Source organism: Athene noctua, chromosome 7, assembly GCF_965140245.1.
Source record: "Athene noctua chromosome 7, bAthNoc1.hap1.1, whole genome shotgun sequence".
Taxonomy (NCBI): Eukaryota; Metazoa; Chordata; class Aves; order Strigiformes; family Strigidae; genus Athene; species Athene noctua.
In genome coordinates, this window is record NC_134043.1 from 7166886 (window position 1) to 7185658 (window position 18773).

The 18773-nt window shown below is 41.2% G+C and overlaps 1 protein-coding gene across 1 annotated transcript in view; it reads right to left on the reverse strand.

Moving 5' to 3' along the window:
* Positions 1-18773, reverse strand: part of THSD7B (thrombospondin type 1 domain containing 7B) — a 370637-nt gene that overhangs the window by 36963 nt on the left and 314901 nt on the right. Inside the window, exons 17-18 of the mRNA XM_074910342.1 lie at positions 1283-1425; positions 403-547 (exon numbers count right to left, since the gene is read on the reverse strand). Coding sequence (XP_074766443.1) covers positions 403-547; positions 1283-1425 — 288 coding nt within the window. The remainder of the gene's footprint in view (positions 1-402; positions 548-1282; positions 1426-18773) is intronic.

Sequence of the window (18773 nt, forward strand, 5' to 3'; positions counted from 1 at the left end):
CCACGGTTTACCAGCAGGCTGTTATGGCAGTCATGTGTCACTCACAGAGCTCTCCCCTGCAAATATTTCCTAACACAGACAGCCCTTACTGCAGCTAGAGCACTGGTCCCTTCACCAGCTGTACTTGCGTGGGTCCTTTCCCACAGACCAAGCGGAAGGATGTGTTGAATCAGCTGTCACAGTAATAACTATGGGTTTTACTAACTAATTTTCTATAACTCAGTCTCTGTAGAAATATAAATATCTCAAGATTCAACTGTGCTGGCAGTATCCATCAAGCCTGATTTCCCTCAGAAAATAATCTACTTTGTTAGAAAATAACTATCTCATGAAATGGTCGAAGGACAGAGAAGATGGATACGTGAGGAACATTGCCACAATGACACGAGGAGGAGAACCTACCTGAGGACACGTGCTCCACTGGCCCCAGTCAGACAGCGCACACTCACTGGGACAGTACAAGCTGCATTTCTGCATCATATCTGGGATTTCAGCCTGATTACAGAGTGCATTGGGTACAGTCTCCCCTCCGTGCTCCTCAACAGTACTCACACACCTACAGAGAAAACAAGACATTTTCATTAGAGGATCATCAGTGTACTGCAGGAGTGATGGATATCAACAGGTCTGCTTGACCCCACTATATGTGGGATGCTATATATAACACAATAGCTATATGCAGCATGGCTGATCTCAAAGCAGAATTAATCATGTTAATGCAAATCAAAACCAGCTACACACACAACGTGCTTTTGTTACTCACACATTTCAATAACTACTTTAAATAAATATTTCAAGCTTCATACGGAGGGATTTTAACTTTGATCAGCTGACAGATGAGAGAATAGAAAATTACAACCAGCAAGAACAGACCTTTGTGCTCCTGCTAGTAACACAGGAACATTTGGAAATAACTCAGCATTTCCCCATGCCTAGGGAATGAATACTTACTAATAATGAACGCCAGTCCAGTGTGTGCAGTGCCATTACCTGGGGAAAATGTTAGCAAATCAGAATATGGAGGCTTTGCACCTCAAGGGGCTTTATGTACATATGGCATTTAGGTCGAAGAATTCTAATTTAAACATCATGCCTTCTTCCTGAAAGATGTCTTGATCATAACACAAGGCTTTTCCTGTAAACCACTGCACATAAATGAGTGTTTATTTTAATTTGAAATACATTGGACTCAGCAACATACTCACTGTCAGATGGCCAGGTATTGCAGCTGTATGCAAATATGCATCACCTCTTTTTAATCTGGAGTACCTGTGCTTTTGACTTCACGCACCTGACTTTCCTCGTTTGTATTCCTTCTCCACAGTGGAGGGAGTTTTGTTCACTGTTGATTTTGCACGGAGACCATGGTTCTACTACCCAAGAATACTGATTGCACTCGCTGTAGCATGGGACTGCCTCGTACACCTGCCAGAAGAAAGAATCAAAATTGTTCATTTGAACTATCCAAGTTGGCAGCTCTGCAGAAATGCCTCAGCCAAACCCAGGGAAGAGGACACTGAAAAATATCCCAGCTTATGCTCCTCATGCTAAGGGTGTTGTAATAACTTTAAGTTCATTTATTCATTATTGACTTGCCAAGGGATTTTTAAGTATATAATAAACAGTAGTATGCATGCAGCATCTTAGGAAACAGGATAAATAACAGCTATTTCCTACAGCCAGAAGAAGAACTCCATTAGAATTTAATTTGCTCTGACTGCTCTCGCTATAATCTATCACACGCCATTCACCGGGACTGTATATATTGCATCCTTTTCTGTTTCAGAAGGTACAAACTTAAAATCAGCACTCATTTACCTTTGCTTCTAACATATCATTGTAAGTCATCTACCGTAAAAGAATGAAATTTCATGCGTCCTACAAATTTCATTTTTATACACAAAAACTGTAAATGCTTTTTTCCCTGCAAGTAACTTATCTCTAACACACCTCCTAATCAAACACGACTGCGTATTCACCTGTACTATGGTATCTATGAAGAGAGGAAAATACAGGCAAAAGCTTGCTAAACATTTTTAAAAGCTGCCAGATATTCAGGTTTTTAGAAGCAGCACACTGAAATACAGTACTTTAAGAGATTTTTAGGTTTAAACAAATGAATGCATCAATAGTTCCATTACAGTAACGAATAAAAGTTATTTATTTTGAATCTGGTTTCTCTGCTGAAGTTTTCCCTCTTGCTTCGTATGAAGCACAACGCGCTGCCCTGGAAAAACACATCACTCCTAAAATTTCTTCTTCCAAATCTCTTAAGCCTTGCTGCTGTGTAGCCGTTCAGTTCTCACCATTAAAACAAGTGTAAATCATTAGCCTTCCTCCAACTACTGCTCCCCCCCACCAAAAAAAAACAAAAACAAAACAACAACTCAGCCACAGTTTTAATAATGTATACCTTCACTTTAAAATAGCAGATTATGACTATGTATGTTGTGGCCACAATAATAAAAAAAAAAAACCACCTTATTTGCAACATTTTGGAGGTGCAGGGACAAGGAGATCAAGATACTAGTCTGAAAACAAAACCAGTGCATCATGAGAAAATTACTTTCATATCAAATGAAAAGAAGATAAATTGCTAAAGAAAACCCCTCAGGAACAGAAAATGTCAGAAACTAATTTTAACTGTGGGTCTGTCTATGCATTGTGCATAGGTTTAGCGGAGAAGAAAGAGTAAAGGAAGTTGAAAAGTGCAAAATACATGAAGGAGAAAAGAAAGGAAAGAGACAGACAGAAGTGGGGACTGGTGGGGACAAGCATGGCATGAACTAGTGACAGCATCAAATTTCATGCAGAGGAAGGGGAAAGGGATGGGAACAAAGGGGGCAAAGGGTACGATTAGTACCATTTTTCCTACATATTATTAAGCACAAATCCTTTTTCATGGTCTGTGCACAAATAACTCAAGAGAACGTGCAGAATTTATTAGAACTACTACATCAGGGATGAAATACACACAGTGATAATGTTTGGTATGACAACCAAACACCTTGCAGCCTTTTGGGGGAGTGCAGGAGGTGGGCGGCATTTCCAGCTTTCACTGGGCTTGCTCAAAGGTTTTTGAGAGATCACAGTGCCCCTCAATCACTCGCTATGGGCTAACGATTTTGGCACGGCAAGGCGGTGGTATATGGCCTAACTATATGATATATAGGTATCTATGTGTAGTACAAATGGCACATAGTTTCCTAGACTGAGCAAGCGGCACCCCAAGTGCCACCAATTAGCCGTGGAGCCATGCTCATTAACATTAACTGGTGTACACTAGCGCAAAGAGAGGAAGCACCCACTGAGCGGGACCTGTGCGCGAGAGCAGCAGGTGGGGAGCCCACAGGCGCGGGGGGACACAGCAGCACGCAGCCCAGCGCAAAGCCACCCTCCCACCCCAGCCAGCCTGTCACCTCCAGGGAGTTCCTGACTCCTGCACACACTGGGGAGAGTAACAATCCCTCTTCAGGCACTGCAAAGCCTTCGCATTCCCCAGAGGCAGCCAGGAAATGGATGTAGAGAGACAGGGAGTATTTATTAGTTTCTCTGCTCCACGGGGCGTTAAGGAAAAACTACACTCTGCCTATGTTGTCTGACAAAACATACTGCTGTCTGCAGGAGACGATTAGTTGAAGAGGGAAAAGTGTGCTTTAGGTGTGATCAGAGTTTCCCTCCTCACGGAAGGGAGGCAAAATCAAGAGAGACTGAAGTGCCAAACGGTGAGAACTGGCTGCTGGCAGGCAGGGGACCTGCAGCCCAGGGGTAGACGTCTCACTGGGCAGTGTTAAAGGAGGTAAAACTTACTTATTAATAAGACTATTAAGAGCTGGATGGGTGCCTGCTCCTGCTCTTTAGACTTTTGGAGAGAAAGACAAGGTTGGGAGAGGCCAAGAGGTGACAACACGTGTGCTGCCCGCATGTCTCTGCAAACACAGCGGGGCAGCTGGGGCAGGCCCAGCACAAACAGTGGCTTTTGGGATTTAAGATTCTTCTCCTTCCTTGCTCTAATTAACAACACTTCCTCAGGGTTAGAGGATATTGCTGTGAACCCTGCAGGTCACAACACGAGCCCTGCCAGCCTTCCAGCACTCATCCCACCGCCTGCCGCCAGCAGCCTCTGCCCCTCGCTTGGGCGAGACCAAGCACTTGGAAAGCCCGGCTCGTCTCAGTGAGCCCTGAGTTAAAATCTGTTAAACCTCAGACCTCTCCAAAACAACAAAGCCCACCTGTAGATAGCAGTAGAGGCCTAACATCAGGAATTGACCACAACTGCATTTTGGTGGTCAAAACCTTCTGCGGCATTTACCTGATGTGATTTCTGTGTAAGAAAACTAGCAGGGTTTAGGCTGGGCTGGGATGCCACACGAACTAAAATGTATCCGAGGAAACACGTGAGGACAAAATAGATCCCAGATGCAGTGACACAAATACATGTGATATGAAGTGCTACTTCAGATGAGCTCTTTCAAGAGCAGGCAGGATGGCAATAATAAAACCAGTTAATAGAGCATTTCTATTCTGCTGTCTAATCATGTCAAGCTGGTACAATTACATGTGGAGCCCCATCAGCTCTCCTTCTCTGACAGACAGACAAGACATCCCACTCTGCGAGGGAGGGCACACAGCACTGGCCATGCCATTCCTGCAGAACCCTAACACCTGGGCAGTCTGCTCCTGACCTGTCCTGTACTTTCGAATCGGTCAGGATTCCCAGGTTATTCTCACCACCAAAACCCCAAAACATAATTGTTACAAATAACCCGTTTTCTGAAGTTACTGTGCTGACACTACTGCATGTCCCATCTGTGGACACCTCTCTCCTCTGCCCCGCGTCAGCACAGAGCAGTGTCGCCCCTGAGTACCTCTGAGACACACCAAGGTGTAAATAACCACCACGTGTCATTGGGAGGGACAGATTTCTTGAGAGCAAGTTACAACGTGTATCGGTAGACTCTGCTACACTTTTAAATGGGAGTCTCAAAGCAATGTGATATTTCCATGGGTATGTGGGTATGTGTTTTGGAAGCTGTGAATATAATTCATGACTATCTTTGCATTTAAAACCACTGTGATGTGGCATGTGATCCTCTCTTCCATGGGACAATGTTTTCCTCCTGTTTCTCTCTCCTGGATTGCCATCATTTCTTTTCCATCACTTCAAATTCCTCTTTTTTTTTTTTTTTTTTGTATTTGAAAAAAACCCAACAAACCTTAAAGGCTTTCATTCCTATCTTTTGCTAACAGCTGTGGTACTGAAGGAGGTCAAACAGACGATGCTCTTGATTTTGCGTTTTCAAAGGATTTTGGCTAAGCCTTGCTGTTCTTTGGGTCCCACCAACCAGAGGAACCTGGGATCACTTCCCACCTCCTGGGTCCAAGGGAACACCCTGTCCCGACCCTGAACAGAGGCTGGGATGGGATATGACGTCCTCACTCCTCACCCAACCCAGGGACCCAAAGTGCCTGAGCCTGGAGGGGATTGGGATGTGCTTCCACAGATCCCTGGCTGCAACACAGAGTGTATCCAAGCTTCAAATTTGACACAGTCTCCGTATCCTGGCCCAGATCACATCTGCCATCTGCTATTTCTGCTGCAGACACAGACATCTCTTGTCCAACTACACCACTTCTCTCCCCAAGACAACAGTTTCTTTGAAAATAATCTGATTAATGCTCACCTTTCTGCAAATTTATGCAAACACACTATGACAGCGCATTTACAAAACCCTTCAGACTGAGAGACCCAACACATGTACAGAGCTGTACTACCACAATCCATCTCCTGAAGGGCAGAAACTAAATGAAGACCATGCAATGGGAACAGAGGCCCGTTGTTCTGCACAGCTCAGGTGGGAAAAAGATGCTGGAAGCTGCAGACACCTGACCTGGGCGGAGCTGCAGAGCTCAGCACCCAGGGGACCAGCCTGGCTCCATCCCTCAGTGCCTCAACTTTAATTCTTTAAAGAAATAAACACAGTCAGAATACTTTCAGCATTTTAGGAAATTAACTGATTTCCTCAATTTTTATTCATATTCACATCCTGGGTTTTGGTTTCAATGAATCAAGGGGTGAAATGATGCCTGACTGAAGTCAATGGGAGTTTTGCCACTGACTTTCATAGGATCAATGTATCACTCTTTGTAGCCATAATTTAACCCAAAATACATTAACATCTGAATCTTAAAATCAAGTTGATGGGCACATTTTTAAATAAATGAAAGGAAAGAAGGACAAAAAGCTACTTTTTAAGAGACAAACTGCTACAGGCTTGCCCTAATAGGGGAAGCCAGTTCCCATTCACTCCAATGCAAAACCTAAGTCCTTGCTAAAGTATCTTGATGTCAACAGTTACTTCAACAGGATATAGAAACTTTAGTCTATTTATTTTCTCTTTTAATAGCTGATACTTGCCTTTTAATGAACAGTCCAAATGTCTAACCACCAGAGAGCTTTTATGTGATTTATAATGTTCTGTAACATTTATTTAAATGTAGGTCAGGAAAAATACTGACTTTGCAAAGGACATACAGAAAATAAGTGCACTTGCTCAAGTGATGTGATTCATAGAAAGAAATTCATACCTATACTTCAGGTAGCTTCTCTGATGACCACCTGCAGAGTAAACTAGAATGAAGTTCAACGCTTCTGAAAATCATAGTGACTTCATATTTCAGTGAACATCAAGATTTATTGTTCCTCAAGGTAAATATTGACTTTGGTTTTCCCTCAGTCGATATTTTAGCTTTCAAGACAGTAAATCTTGGTGTTCACCTCAACTAAAGTCAATATCTGCTTATTATATTAGAACAACCAAACTGATCACTGTAGCAGTTGCCTGAGACCCTGAGGAAAACCTCCACGCAATTCATTTCTAATAAAAATGGGCTAAATTCATTGCTAACTTAAGTCCATTTCACATTAGACCTAATACATCGGAACACCCAGAACTGAAGAGATAACAACCTACTTTTAAACTATGGAGACCATCATGCATAACACTAAAGCTAGGAAAGATCTATATAGGAAAGAGAGCTGATTTGCTCTGGTTTGCAAAGACACTTGCTGGTAAGAAAATTCAAGTGCAGATATTAAAACCACTTCTACTAAGACAGGCCAGCAGCTTGCTCACTTTTAGTACTTTTTGTGTACCCACTTTTACATTCCCTGCATATCCAGGCTTCAAGAGGAGGCAGCAGTGGGATGTCACCATGCAGAAGTGGCCCTCTGCTCCTCTTAGAGCCCATAACTTTGTGAAATCTGGACCACAGCCGGCACTTCTCTTGCAACCAGCTTGACACAAATGGATCCGGAGCATGGTGGGAAATACAGCTCCAAAGATGTCCATCCACTGCAATTACCTGCAAATTTGACTTTTAAGTTGACTCCATCTAGTTCATGCAAATCTCTTTTTAGGTTGTAAGGAGCCCATACATTAACTGAGTATTTTTTATAATGCTCTAATACTGCCTTCACATTCCATTTAATCCAAACCAGATAATTTCTAATAGTAGGTTTCTTTTATTTCATTCTTTAAAACCGAATTCAAAATGGAGCACGCACTTTGTTAATTACTTAAGTGCATGTTCGATTGGGCAGATCTAAGCACGCATTTAAAAGTTTTACCAAATTAACTGTATCCGAAGGACAAGTACTTGCACATTAACAAACACATCACAGAAATGACCTCATTAAAATTTCAACATTAAATAGTCCTCTTTAAAATAAAATTGATTTTATTTCATGCTAGTTTATAGATTGATCACAATCATCAGAAATATGCTAACCACTCACCAGTATTAAAACTGATTGAACAATTCATTTTTAAGCAATTTGGATTTTGCAAATCAGCTGTTTCACTGATGAATACTTGTCTTTAGGTATTTGGATCTGCAAATAACCACCAAAATTTTAAAAATATTGCTCAAGAATGACTTGTATGACAAACATACAAAACTTTGAATAGATCAGCATGCCGTAACACTTCTGAAATTATCAGAATTCCTGAATTTTTATGCCTCTAGCAAATACCTGCACAAATATTCATGAAGCAAATGCAGCACTTCTAGTTTTCATTTACACCCAAATCAAAGGAGTTAGAGTTTTTTACCTCCTTTATGGTATGGAGAAAAGAAAATCAATTAGAGCTTCTCTAAGGTTATGAAAAGACTTCACTGGCGTTGAACTAAGTTTATAGAAAACATACACCTGCCTAAAACTTTGTAGCTGGAAAAAGGATGGGATCAGTTTTATTCTAAGTACAAAATATGAATTATGAGTCAGGGTAATAATTACTATAGCATAGACAGAAAGACGTATGAATTCCCAGCCTCTGCCCTGCGGGCAGTATAGAAGCACCTACAGGAACAGACCCTTCACCATTACTCTAAGGGACTAGCCATGGCGACAGCCTTCAAAAACACTGACAAAAAATGATTTGCACTGAGTAGGAAAGGTAAAAACAATTATCAATCCTCTGAAGTTCCTTCAGCTCTTGATTATCTATTTATAGCCCGACCCTCAAAACCACTCAACTTTAATCCTAATTTACACATGAGAAAACTGAGGATGAGGAATTAAGTAATTTATTAGACGCTGGTGAGGGAGCCCTCAGGGAGCAGGGCACTGAATCTGGAAATGCCCTATTTCTTGCACTAACTGGATGACATCTCAGTTTAAAATCAGATAGTGAAAAGTTCAGATAAAGACATTTCAGGATGAAGCCATCATAAAAAGCAGAACTGTAAAATTCTGGCTGTAAAATAAGAAAAAGAAGAGAAATTAGGAAAGCAGCAGAGTATTCTTGCTATAAAGATATCTGGATGCTCCACTTTCCCTCACCATGTCCTTTAGACACTTTTACTGTATCTAGTCTTTTGCTGGACTTTACAAAATACTCCTAGTAAATCCCTTGTTTTCTTCTAATGGATGATTAAATATGCGAAGACAGATATTGCTGTATTTCAAATTCTTAGGTGCAACAATGGAATATGCCTTGTTTAAAAATTTAATTGAAGTGAGCTCTGTCGAACCCCAGTCATTACAGCTCACACTTGTAGAACTAACATGTTGCTCATCAAGGTTTATTCATTTATATTTACTAGCGGTAAGTGTTTTATTTTCTGTAAGATTGGTGCAGGCATTAAAAACACCAAGTTGCAATACAGTAAAGCGTGAGTGCTCCTTTCTGGAGATTAAAATAAGAATTTGGCATCATTCAATGTGAGAAAATAAGGGAGAACAGGCAGCTCCTGGCCCCAAACCTGCCTCCCTGGCTTTACTCAAGGTTATACTGTCACTACAGCCTTTGAGGAGCAGAACACAGCATGGAGTATAACCTTGCAGATGTACGCAGATATTGGGTATTTATTTCCACCTGAAATACTCAGGCAAGACAATTTAGTCTCAGAGCTATACAAAAAAATTGAGATGTTGAAGTGTGCGTGAGGGATATGTGAATACAATCACAAATGACCAGTTCCTGTGTATTTTATTTTATTTTATTTTATTTTATTTTTTATTATTATTATTTGGTTTTTATTTTATTTTTTAATTATGTTTCTTCACTATCAAGAAAATATTGACTCTAGGCAAGAAATTAACAAATGCCATTTTACTATGTTGTCAAGTATGGGGGTCTAAAGCAAGGCAGAAACTCGTTAGTGAGAGTTCGGTGCATTTTTGCTGATTCCAGAAGCTGTAGGTGCTGTAGCTTCTGCCGTCTCCCTGTCACAAAGCTAGGCAAGCATAGCAAATTTAAGTAGATATAAATAAATCAATGTCCCATGTTTCTGAAACAGCATATTTTGCTGCAGCTGAAGGATAGTTTCAGGAGTAACAAATAAATGTGGCACCTCACTGGATGAATCTGTTATGCAGTAATAATGCTGGATCCAGTTTTAAAGAGGAAGGGGAAAAAAGCTGATTGATGAAGAACAACATCTTAGCCCCTTTTTACTAAATGAGAACAATAAGATAAGATGAAGACAGATTGCAACACCAACCTGAGCCTTTGTAGATGTCCATGTTAGCAGGGCATGACAAGCAGAAAGGAAAGAAAATTATATATTCATTAGTTTCACTGCTGCTTGATAATATTGAGAAGAAAAAAAAAAAAAGGCAGAAAATCTGCTTAAAATAAAATTGCCACAATGTAAGATTGCATTGAATTCTTCGATTTCCCCATCTTTCAAAAAAAAACCAACAAACCAACCCTCAAGCAGAAATCACACGTTTATTTGTGAGTGAATGAAAAGCACAACTATGCTGAAGAACAAAGCAAAGTTCATTCAGCTTCATCCAGCAATCCTCTGGATTTCATAAGCGTGTCTCACGATCAAAGTCTTAGGATAATAAAAAAAAAAAATCAAAAAATCTGTGAAGCTTAACCTAAAATCTGGTAAGAAGCCCCACAATTACGGAATATCAATCACAACAGATATGAAAGGCTTTCAGACATTCAAATTTTAATTGGGTGGCACTGTCTTTAGTGAAGCCTGGAGATGACATGCAGAAGGCATGCCAGGTGGCTCGCAGCCAGGTAGCCTTTATCAGGTGGGATCCGATCTCCATGAACACCATCAATAACTCAAAGTAGATTTCATTATGGAAAAAATAAATGATAAAAACTCAGTAACACGGGCATACAGCACATGGACATCCTACAGACAAGCAGGGCTGTGTGGGGCAGCTGACACCGAGATCTCTGGCGGCCCACTGAATGCAGGAGCTGCACTGTTTAAGTCCGTATCAAATTGTCCTGCAGCCCACAGGCAGCCTCACTGAAACAGCGTGGGCAACATAAACATCAGCCTTCGCTAACTGGGCAGCCTGGTACTTCCACCCCTCTCACCCGACAAACACCAAGCAAAGCCCGCGCAGAGGAGCGCCAGGAATCATCTGGGCTTGGGGGACACGGGGCTCTGAGCGAGGTTGCGGCCGCCGCGGTCCTCTGCCCCGCCAAACCAAATCACAGCGTTTCAGCAGGTCAAAAACCTGTCCCGGTGGGATATGAGCAGGTGATTACAAGATCCAGAAGCCAAGTCATCTGTCACATGAAATGAAATAAATGCCGGTACTAAACACAAACAGTCCCAAAGAAGCACTTTCTTTGTAGGCATCTGTACAATAGGCAATTTAAAGAAAAAACCATCAGAGCTTACTGCTAAGTTAAAAATGATGCCTCGGAGACAAAGTTTCAGCCCTAGTCTTTCCTTTAAGAGACTTTAAATCATTTCAAGGTCTAAAACCTCCAAATTGATATTCTATCAGTTTATTTTCATGTCTTAAGCAAGAATGAATTAGCGTGGCGGAGCAGCCACACGTTTGTCCTTACGTAGTATGATCGTGGACTGACAATTTTTCCACACAGGATTTAAAATCAGTTAGCCAACAAGAACAATTTGATTGATAGCACTATAGACAAGAAATAGAAGAGCCTAGGAAGTGTCAGGCAGTTGAAAGTTATGTTTTCTGAAACTCACTTCCATGTGACTACACCAAAGGCTAGAAGCAGAGAGAACTGCAAACTGCTCCTGGGGCTTCCTGCAGTCATGGCAAGAAACAATCCAGTTTTAGGTTCCTGCAAAGCAGGAATTGAAATGCAAACCAGCTCATAACCTGATTGTTTCATTAGGATGAGACTGTCACTCTCCCCCCAGTTCGCTCAGCAGCAGGTCTGATTCCTCCCCAGCAGCATCCAGACAGAACGGATGCTCGTAGGGAGAGCAGGACAGATGCTGATGGATGAGTGATAGATCCCATAGCTTCAGAGCTCGGAAAGATCACCCACAGCCTGATTAGTAACTGGAGCTGGAAAATTTTCTTAGAAGAGCAAGTTACTGCAGAAGCCAAGATATTTGACAGCCTGTTGCATCGCATATTTGTGGTAGCTGTCTTACTGCCAAGACAGGCAGATGTTAGTACTGCGTTTAGACGCGGCGTTAGCTTGAGCGATTTTCTCTGTATAATTACAGGTAACGCAGATCTCCTAGCTGTGCTGCTGAGCGGCCAGCCTCGTGACAAGGCAGCTGAATTCACAGATTTGAAGGCAGCTACAATCACACCGCTGCACACTTAGAAATCCTGCAATCGTTACGATCTGACAGTTTTTATTGATATTTCTTATTGGCGGATCCAGACAGAAAAGATTTAGGCACAGAAGAGCTAAGTTTCCTCTCCCAAATGCATATGTTCAAGAAAAGTGATGTGCTGCAGAGAGAAACCATGCTTCTACCTGCGACTGCTCCCCAGCAAGAACATCCATATTTAATAAACTAAAGGCTCCCTTGAGCCAAAAGTTAAATTCTAGCCACCTATTTCAAACATCAGAGTGCACATACACTATCCCCTGAGCAAAAAGATAAGAGGGAAGTGCTTGCAAGCCACTACCTTACAGGATAGCTGGTGTCTCTATTCTGGATATATTTCTTTTTGCATTTCTCTTCCTTTCTTTCAGAGCAGGGAATATATATTTTCAGATTCCTACATTTCTATCATTGACCCCTATTTTGAGGTTAAATGCTTTACATGGACCTGTACAAATCCACATGAATCAATGGGAAGTCTTATACTGATTTTTACTGTTTCAGTCATGCTGTGGCAAGCAAGGAACACCTGAACGTTTATAGGTACATCGCCGAAATTTAGAAAGAAAAAAGTATTGATCACGGTGAATGTTTGCTGCAGTACCTATTTATTTAAAATGTACATCAGTAGTGTCTCTCTATATATAGCTGCTTAATGAGAAGCTATATAAAAAAAATAAATACATGTTTTTGGAATCAATCCAAACAGGAAAGACTGCATAACTCTAAATACACACATACCCATTGTCCACAAATATCAGCATCTAGCACACAGTTGTTTCCTTTCTACCTTGTTTTTAAGGAGTTTATGAGTGTCTGACTATTAGAACCTTACAAGAAAACAGAACTCCTTATTTGTTCATGTACCAGTGGGTAACATACCCCATAATAGCCACCACCAGTGCACCAAGTCCTGCTCTGTACCACTGCAGCATGCAGGAAGGGTATGTCAGGGCACGAGTGATTCAGCAGTTCTCACACCTCTGCCATTCCCCAGAGCACCACCGTCACGCATTGTGATTCTGGAAATAATGGAGTAAAAAAGGCTGTTTCCCAAACAGTAAGTAAAAGAAGAAAACAGAAAGTAAGTGCATATGGAGACTTCACAGCACAGCTGTGCTTTGCAGTTGTACACACAAACCACTCTACCTGAAACCTTTTAGAGAATTAAATAATTCAGCAGAGCAAATAGCATGTATAAATTAGAGGATACAACAATTTAAAGGTCATGCAAACAGTCTAAAAGAAAGTATTCACTCAGCCCATAGCAGATTAGAAAGAGGAAAATTAAAAGGCAAAAGCAAGAAACTGAAGTTGTATGGCAGATCTGAAAGGAACTGAAGAGTCAAAGAAATAAAGAAAAGGGAAACACCATTATCCATTGCAGGAACCACACAGAAAAAGCCCTACACTAAAACCAGGCAATTTACAATTGAGGGAATGGTAAGAAATGAAAGATCACCAAGGGTGAAGGGAAAGAAAGGTGAGACAAACTTTTTGTGATGGGCACTGGCTCAGAATGTTTGACCAACAAGGAGGGCAAACTTGAAGAGACACTTGAAATAACTTCTGGGTCAATAGGGTTATTTAGGAATGATAGAGACAAGATTGCCCAGCATCCTTCAGGAGATGCAATGTGAGAGAGCAGGAGGAGGAAAGGGGAAAACAAACAGTGAACTGCATAAGTCAGATAAACTTTTATTCTTGGAAAAATATTTTCTCACAGGCATTATCTATAAGCAGCAGAAAATAACAAGGAGATGAACAGCAGGCAGCATGGGTTTGTCAAGAACAAACTGTGTGAAATCATTCTGATGTTCTTCGGTAACAGGATAACAGATGCTGTGGATAGGGATGAAATGGCAGGTATTATGTTGACTTTAGTAAGCCTTTCACACTACCTCTCAGGCTAAGGAAATATGGTCTGGGTGAATCTAATACTTGGTGAGTACAATGTTGGAAAATCATACTCCGAATAGTTAATAGTGTAAAACCGGTAAGAAACCTCACACGTGGCTCTGCAGAGCTTTATGTTCTGTATCCAGTCACATTCCTTGTTTTCATTAATTTGGGGCTGTTGGATTGAAAATGATTCTTACTGATGCTGCCAAGGTGAGAGGAGCAGCGAGGCAATTGGAGGACAGGAAGAAAATTCAAAATGGGCTTTATGAATTGGAGAAATGGACTGAAAAAATAGGCTGAAGGAGAATTACAGAACTAAAGTGATGAGAGACCGACCAGTCGACAGCATGAATGCAGGATGAGAGACAACTGGCCCCTTAGTGGTATCACTGCCGTGGATCCAGAAATTGTACAGCCATAAAGAGAATGTGATTCAGTAATATCGTAAAAAGACAAGACAAATGTAGAGTTTGTAAAACACTGAAGTACCACTTCAGCTATGGCACGGATTCAGCTTGGGAAGCATGTCCAGGTGCATGTACCCAACTTTATGAGAAATTTGAAGGATTGAACCAACTGAGAGCCAACGGATGACACTAAGATTAATAAGACCAGAATCAAATTGCCAAGGTGAGCGGTGGCATTTCCACTGTTGCTTTACAGGTAAACACTTAAAACACCAGTATAATTAGTGACAATCTCTACGATGGCAGGTCTGTCAATGAAGCATGGTATCATTGTCAGATAAAATAGCAATACTGAATCATAAAAAGAAATAATTCTGCTTTATCATACCAGATGCAGAGTAGCAGAAAGACACCTGAGAGAGCTTTAAAGAGCTTCTTCCAGCAGCTTGAAACCGTCTATCTGCAGCATCACTGAGCTCCATGCTGGCTAATTCACTACTGCCTTGAATAAATCACAGACTGCTAGACTGTATTTTGGAAACCAGGGACTCTCTTATACCTCATACAGGAATAGGGCGGTGGAATTACCATTATATTAAATATTAGAGCACTGTTATAACACTGCCTACAGTCCTAGCTCCTCATTGTAAAAGTAACATTGATAATGACAGAGTGGCTAAAGGAAACCCAGGAAAATAATTCAGGGTTTGAAAACACTGGCCTGAAAGTAAAAAAATAAAGAAATCTACTTCTTTGGTTCAGGTGGAGGATGGGGAAGAGGACACTTGATCATTTTGGGGAATATACAGAGAGGATTTCTCTTAGAAGAACTCTTTTTAAACTAGTAGGTAAAGATGAATGTTCCCAAGGCTGAGAACTGCAGTTAGACACATTCATATTCAAGTTACAAAAAAGAGGGAACTTTTTAAGCATGAAGGAAATTAATTACTGGATCAGCTTATGCAGGGTAAATCCTCCTTCAGCCAAAGTGTGTGCCAAGGTGGGGTGCCTTTCTACAAACCTGCTCCAACTCCACAAGTAGGCAGTCAAGTAGCTTCTGCTATACAAGAGGTCAAAACAGACCATCATCATCATGGTCTACGTCTGGCCTTAGGATCTCTGAAAAAGGAACTCCTCAGAAGACTCCTAAACCACATATTAATCAGCGAGCGCCACATTTATTAACACATATAACATACTTAAAATTTAAATTGTACGTTAAAATTGAAGGGATGCCCACGTGGATTTTATGTGCATTTTGAGATTGCTAAAAAATAGTTCTACACTATAGGTCAGAAGCGCACTGGAGTTCAGCCAGTCCGTGTGTCATCCCATAAATGTTGATCCCACAAAGATGACAATACTTTATTTACTGCATCAGCTCTAGCTACTAAATTGTAACCAAGAGAGGAGCTGGAATTGAGCAGAGAGAATCCACTATTATTTAGGTCATGACGTTGCCAGTAGAATGCAGGATGGAGAAGGAAAACAAAGAAAGCAATTATTTAAATAAAGCAAACACTCTCTTGGCTTGCATCTGTTCATCAATGACTTCTGCCATTTCTCAGCTGTAACTCTGGTGTGCGTAAAATAGATGGCATACTTGGAAGTGCAAGCTGGACTCTCCTGCCTCTGGATAGAGGCTCCCAGGTCTTTGGCTTGCTTCTCAGCCAACTGCTCCTGCTGGTTTTTGTTACTAACACCCCTCGCTTAGCAATGCATCCCTCTCCCTCATGCAGGTCAGTGTGTGGTACCTGGCACACGGACAAGTATATGCATGTATGCATGGACATCACTAAGAATGAGTTGATTGACAGGAAAGTGAAAAGAGAAAAAAACCCGGAGAGAACAACCCTAATTGCATGTGAGCAAAGAAGGGCAAATATTCACCGTACAGAAATGCATTTCAATGAAAACAAGAATAAGAGGAGAACTATGGTAACAAGAAATACTGGCAGTGACACAGAAAGGGGTAAGGGCAAGGAAAAGACAAAGGAAAATACTAGAGGAAGAGGCTCACTGAGTTTTACCAACACTTGACAAAGTACAACACAAAGCAAAATAGGTCTGAGGACGGACAGAGGCACGTGGAGAGGCAATGCCAAAGTTACTTTGCAATAGGAAACACATGGAGCCCTGCAGGGCTCTAGTTTGGCTGTTTCTTTGTGATTTGGCGAATCCTCTAACAGCTTCTGATTATGTGAGACACGTGCAACAGATCAGAATACTTAGAAAAGAAGCAATGTTTAAAAGGCTGATGCTTTTATACCTATCAACTGACAGTTTAATATTGACATGAGTGCCATCGTTTGCTCTACATACGAACAATAGACAACGCTCCCATGGTTATTTTTAGCTTGTTTTACAAAGTCACTTTGGCAAATCTTTGCTTTCAGTGAGCGATGAAGGCGTCAAGAGTCAAGCTCCATTCTCTTTCTATCAAAGCCTCTCCTGCAGTGCAGCTGCACACCGGTGTGTAGGGTCCAGACACATATATTTCTACGGTTGCTTTTGGCCTGCTGAGCCAACAGACTGTACACACACAATATCCTCCTTGTCTATGTACGCTGAACTGGGAAATAATCCACATTTCATTGTCTTGTCATTTAGACTGATAACATACAGATGAACACTAGACAGCAAGGAAAGTAATTGCTCACTCAAAGTTTCATTTAAAAATACTTAAGCGTGGCATTAAATTCCTCTCGGTGTTTATCATATAGACATCAGACAGTTTGCAAAAAACATTTTTAATCGCCAAATGTTGATAGCACTAGACTGTGAAGGACCGACATACAGCACATTGTTTCAGATGGGTATAGAGAAATACACCCTGGGTAGAGATCACTGAAAAATCCTCTGCATTTGGTATAAATAATAGTTTGGGTTAGGTTGGGGTTTTTTTCAGATGGTATAATAGAATAATCCAGCTGCCTTCTGTTACCTTCTATTGTATCAACAAAAATTATCAGAGAGGAATAGTGCCAAACAAATTCCCTCTTGTGCACCATGGAGATGAAAAGACAAACAATCAACTGAGTAACAATGGTATTTGTGCTTCTTTATATTTAGACATGGAAATATTTTTCTTAATAAAATGAAAAGACATTACAATCTGGAGGAAAACAGAAGCCTGAGGTAATTTATTTCTCTTTTAAACACTGTGAAAGATGCTTCTCAAGGACAATGACTGACTTTCTAACTCAGGCAAATGCTGGACACCAATGAAACCAAACCAGGTTCATCATAGTGATGGTCAGCAAAATTCAGGATACGCAAAATAAACAACCCAAAGGACAAAATTTATGCCTCACTGTTCCTACTTTTCTTCCTTGTGTGTTGGACGGAGGGCTCTGGAGCAGGACATGCTCTTGATAAACACAAGGAACGTGAATGGGTGACTGCAGTACACTGCCAGCCAGCCGGCCCTTCACGAACATCTCCAAGCTGAGGTTTCCCCATACAAAAGGAAATGGGATTTCTCCTCCTCACTCATCCAGAGGAAATGATTACAGCTGCACCTGAACATCACAGAGCAAAAACAAAGCAACTAAGGAAAAAGCCTTCTCACACACTGGGCAGGAACTGCATGATTTTATACAACATGTAGAAGACATGAGAGATGTCCCCACTTCTGGCACTTGAGATTTCCACACAAAAAAAGGGAACATGTACTCAGAAACACCACCTCTCTGGTACAGAAAGCCATCGGAGCCGCCCGGCACTGCTGTTGCAGCCCAGTAGATCAGACACAAAAGCAGCAGCAACTCGAAGCTGCTGGCACGTACATAAGAGCACGAGGAACCATGGTGTTCACATGGTCAACCTGAGAGAAAAGGGCCTCAATTCTCTTACCTGCCTACTGGAAAAGATGCTTTGATGCTTTCCAAAGATTACAGTCTTTAAGGTTTTTGCACTCCCAGCATCAACAAGACACATCACCCGTGGCAAGAATTGGGGCAGAGAAAATGCCAATAACTGACACTGGGGCAGAGAAAACACCAATAACTGACTCTATTTTAATGGCTGTGCTTTTAAGACCTCCTGAGGATAAGGTTAGATGCCACAGTGGATAAAATACCCCTTTCCTTGGGGAAGAATTACGGGAGGCTTAAGGAAAATTAGGTTAGGTATTGAAGGAAGATCCTGGTGGTCTCCAGCACAGGATACAGCAAGATAAGATTATCTTTGCTGGGTGCAGTAATACAAGCAGCCAGACTTCTTTATAGCATATCTACTTAGAACAGATGACATTTTTAACAATTCTAATGATAAGAATGCATGCTTTTGTTGGGAATTAGACCTCTTGGATCGAATGCTTAGAGAAGTCTGTCTTTCTTGGTCTTCCCAAAGCAATGTGATACTAAGCATTCA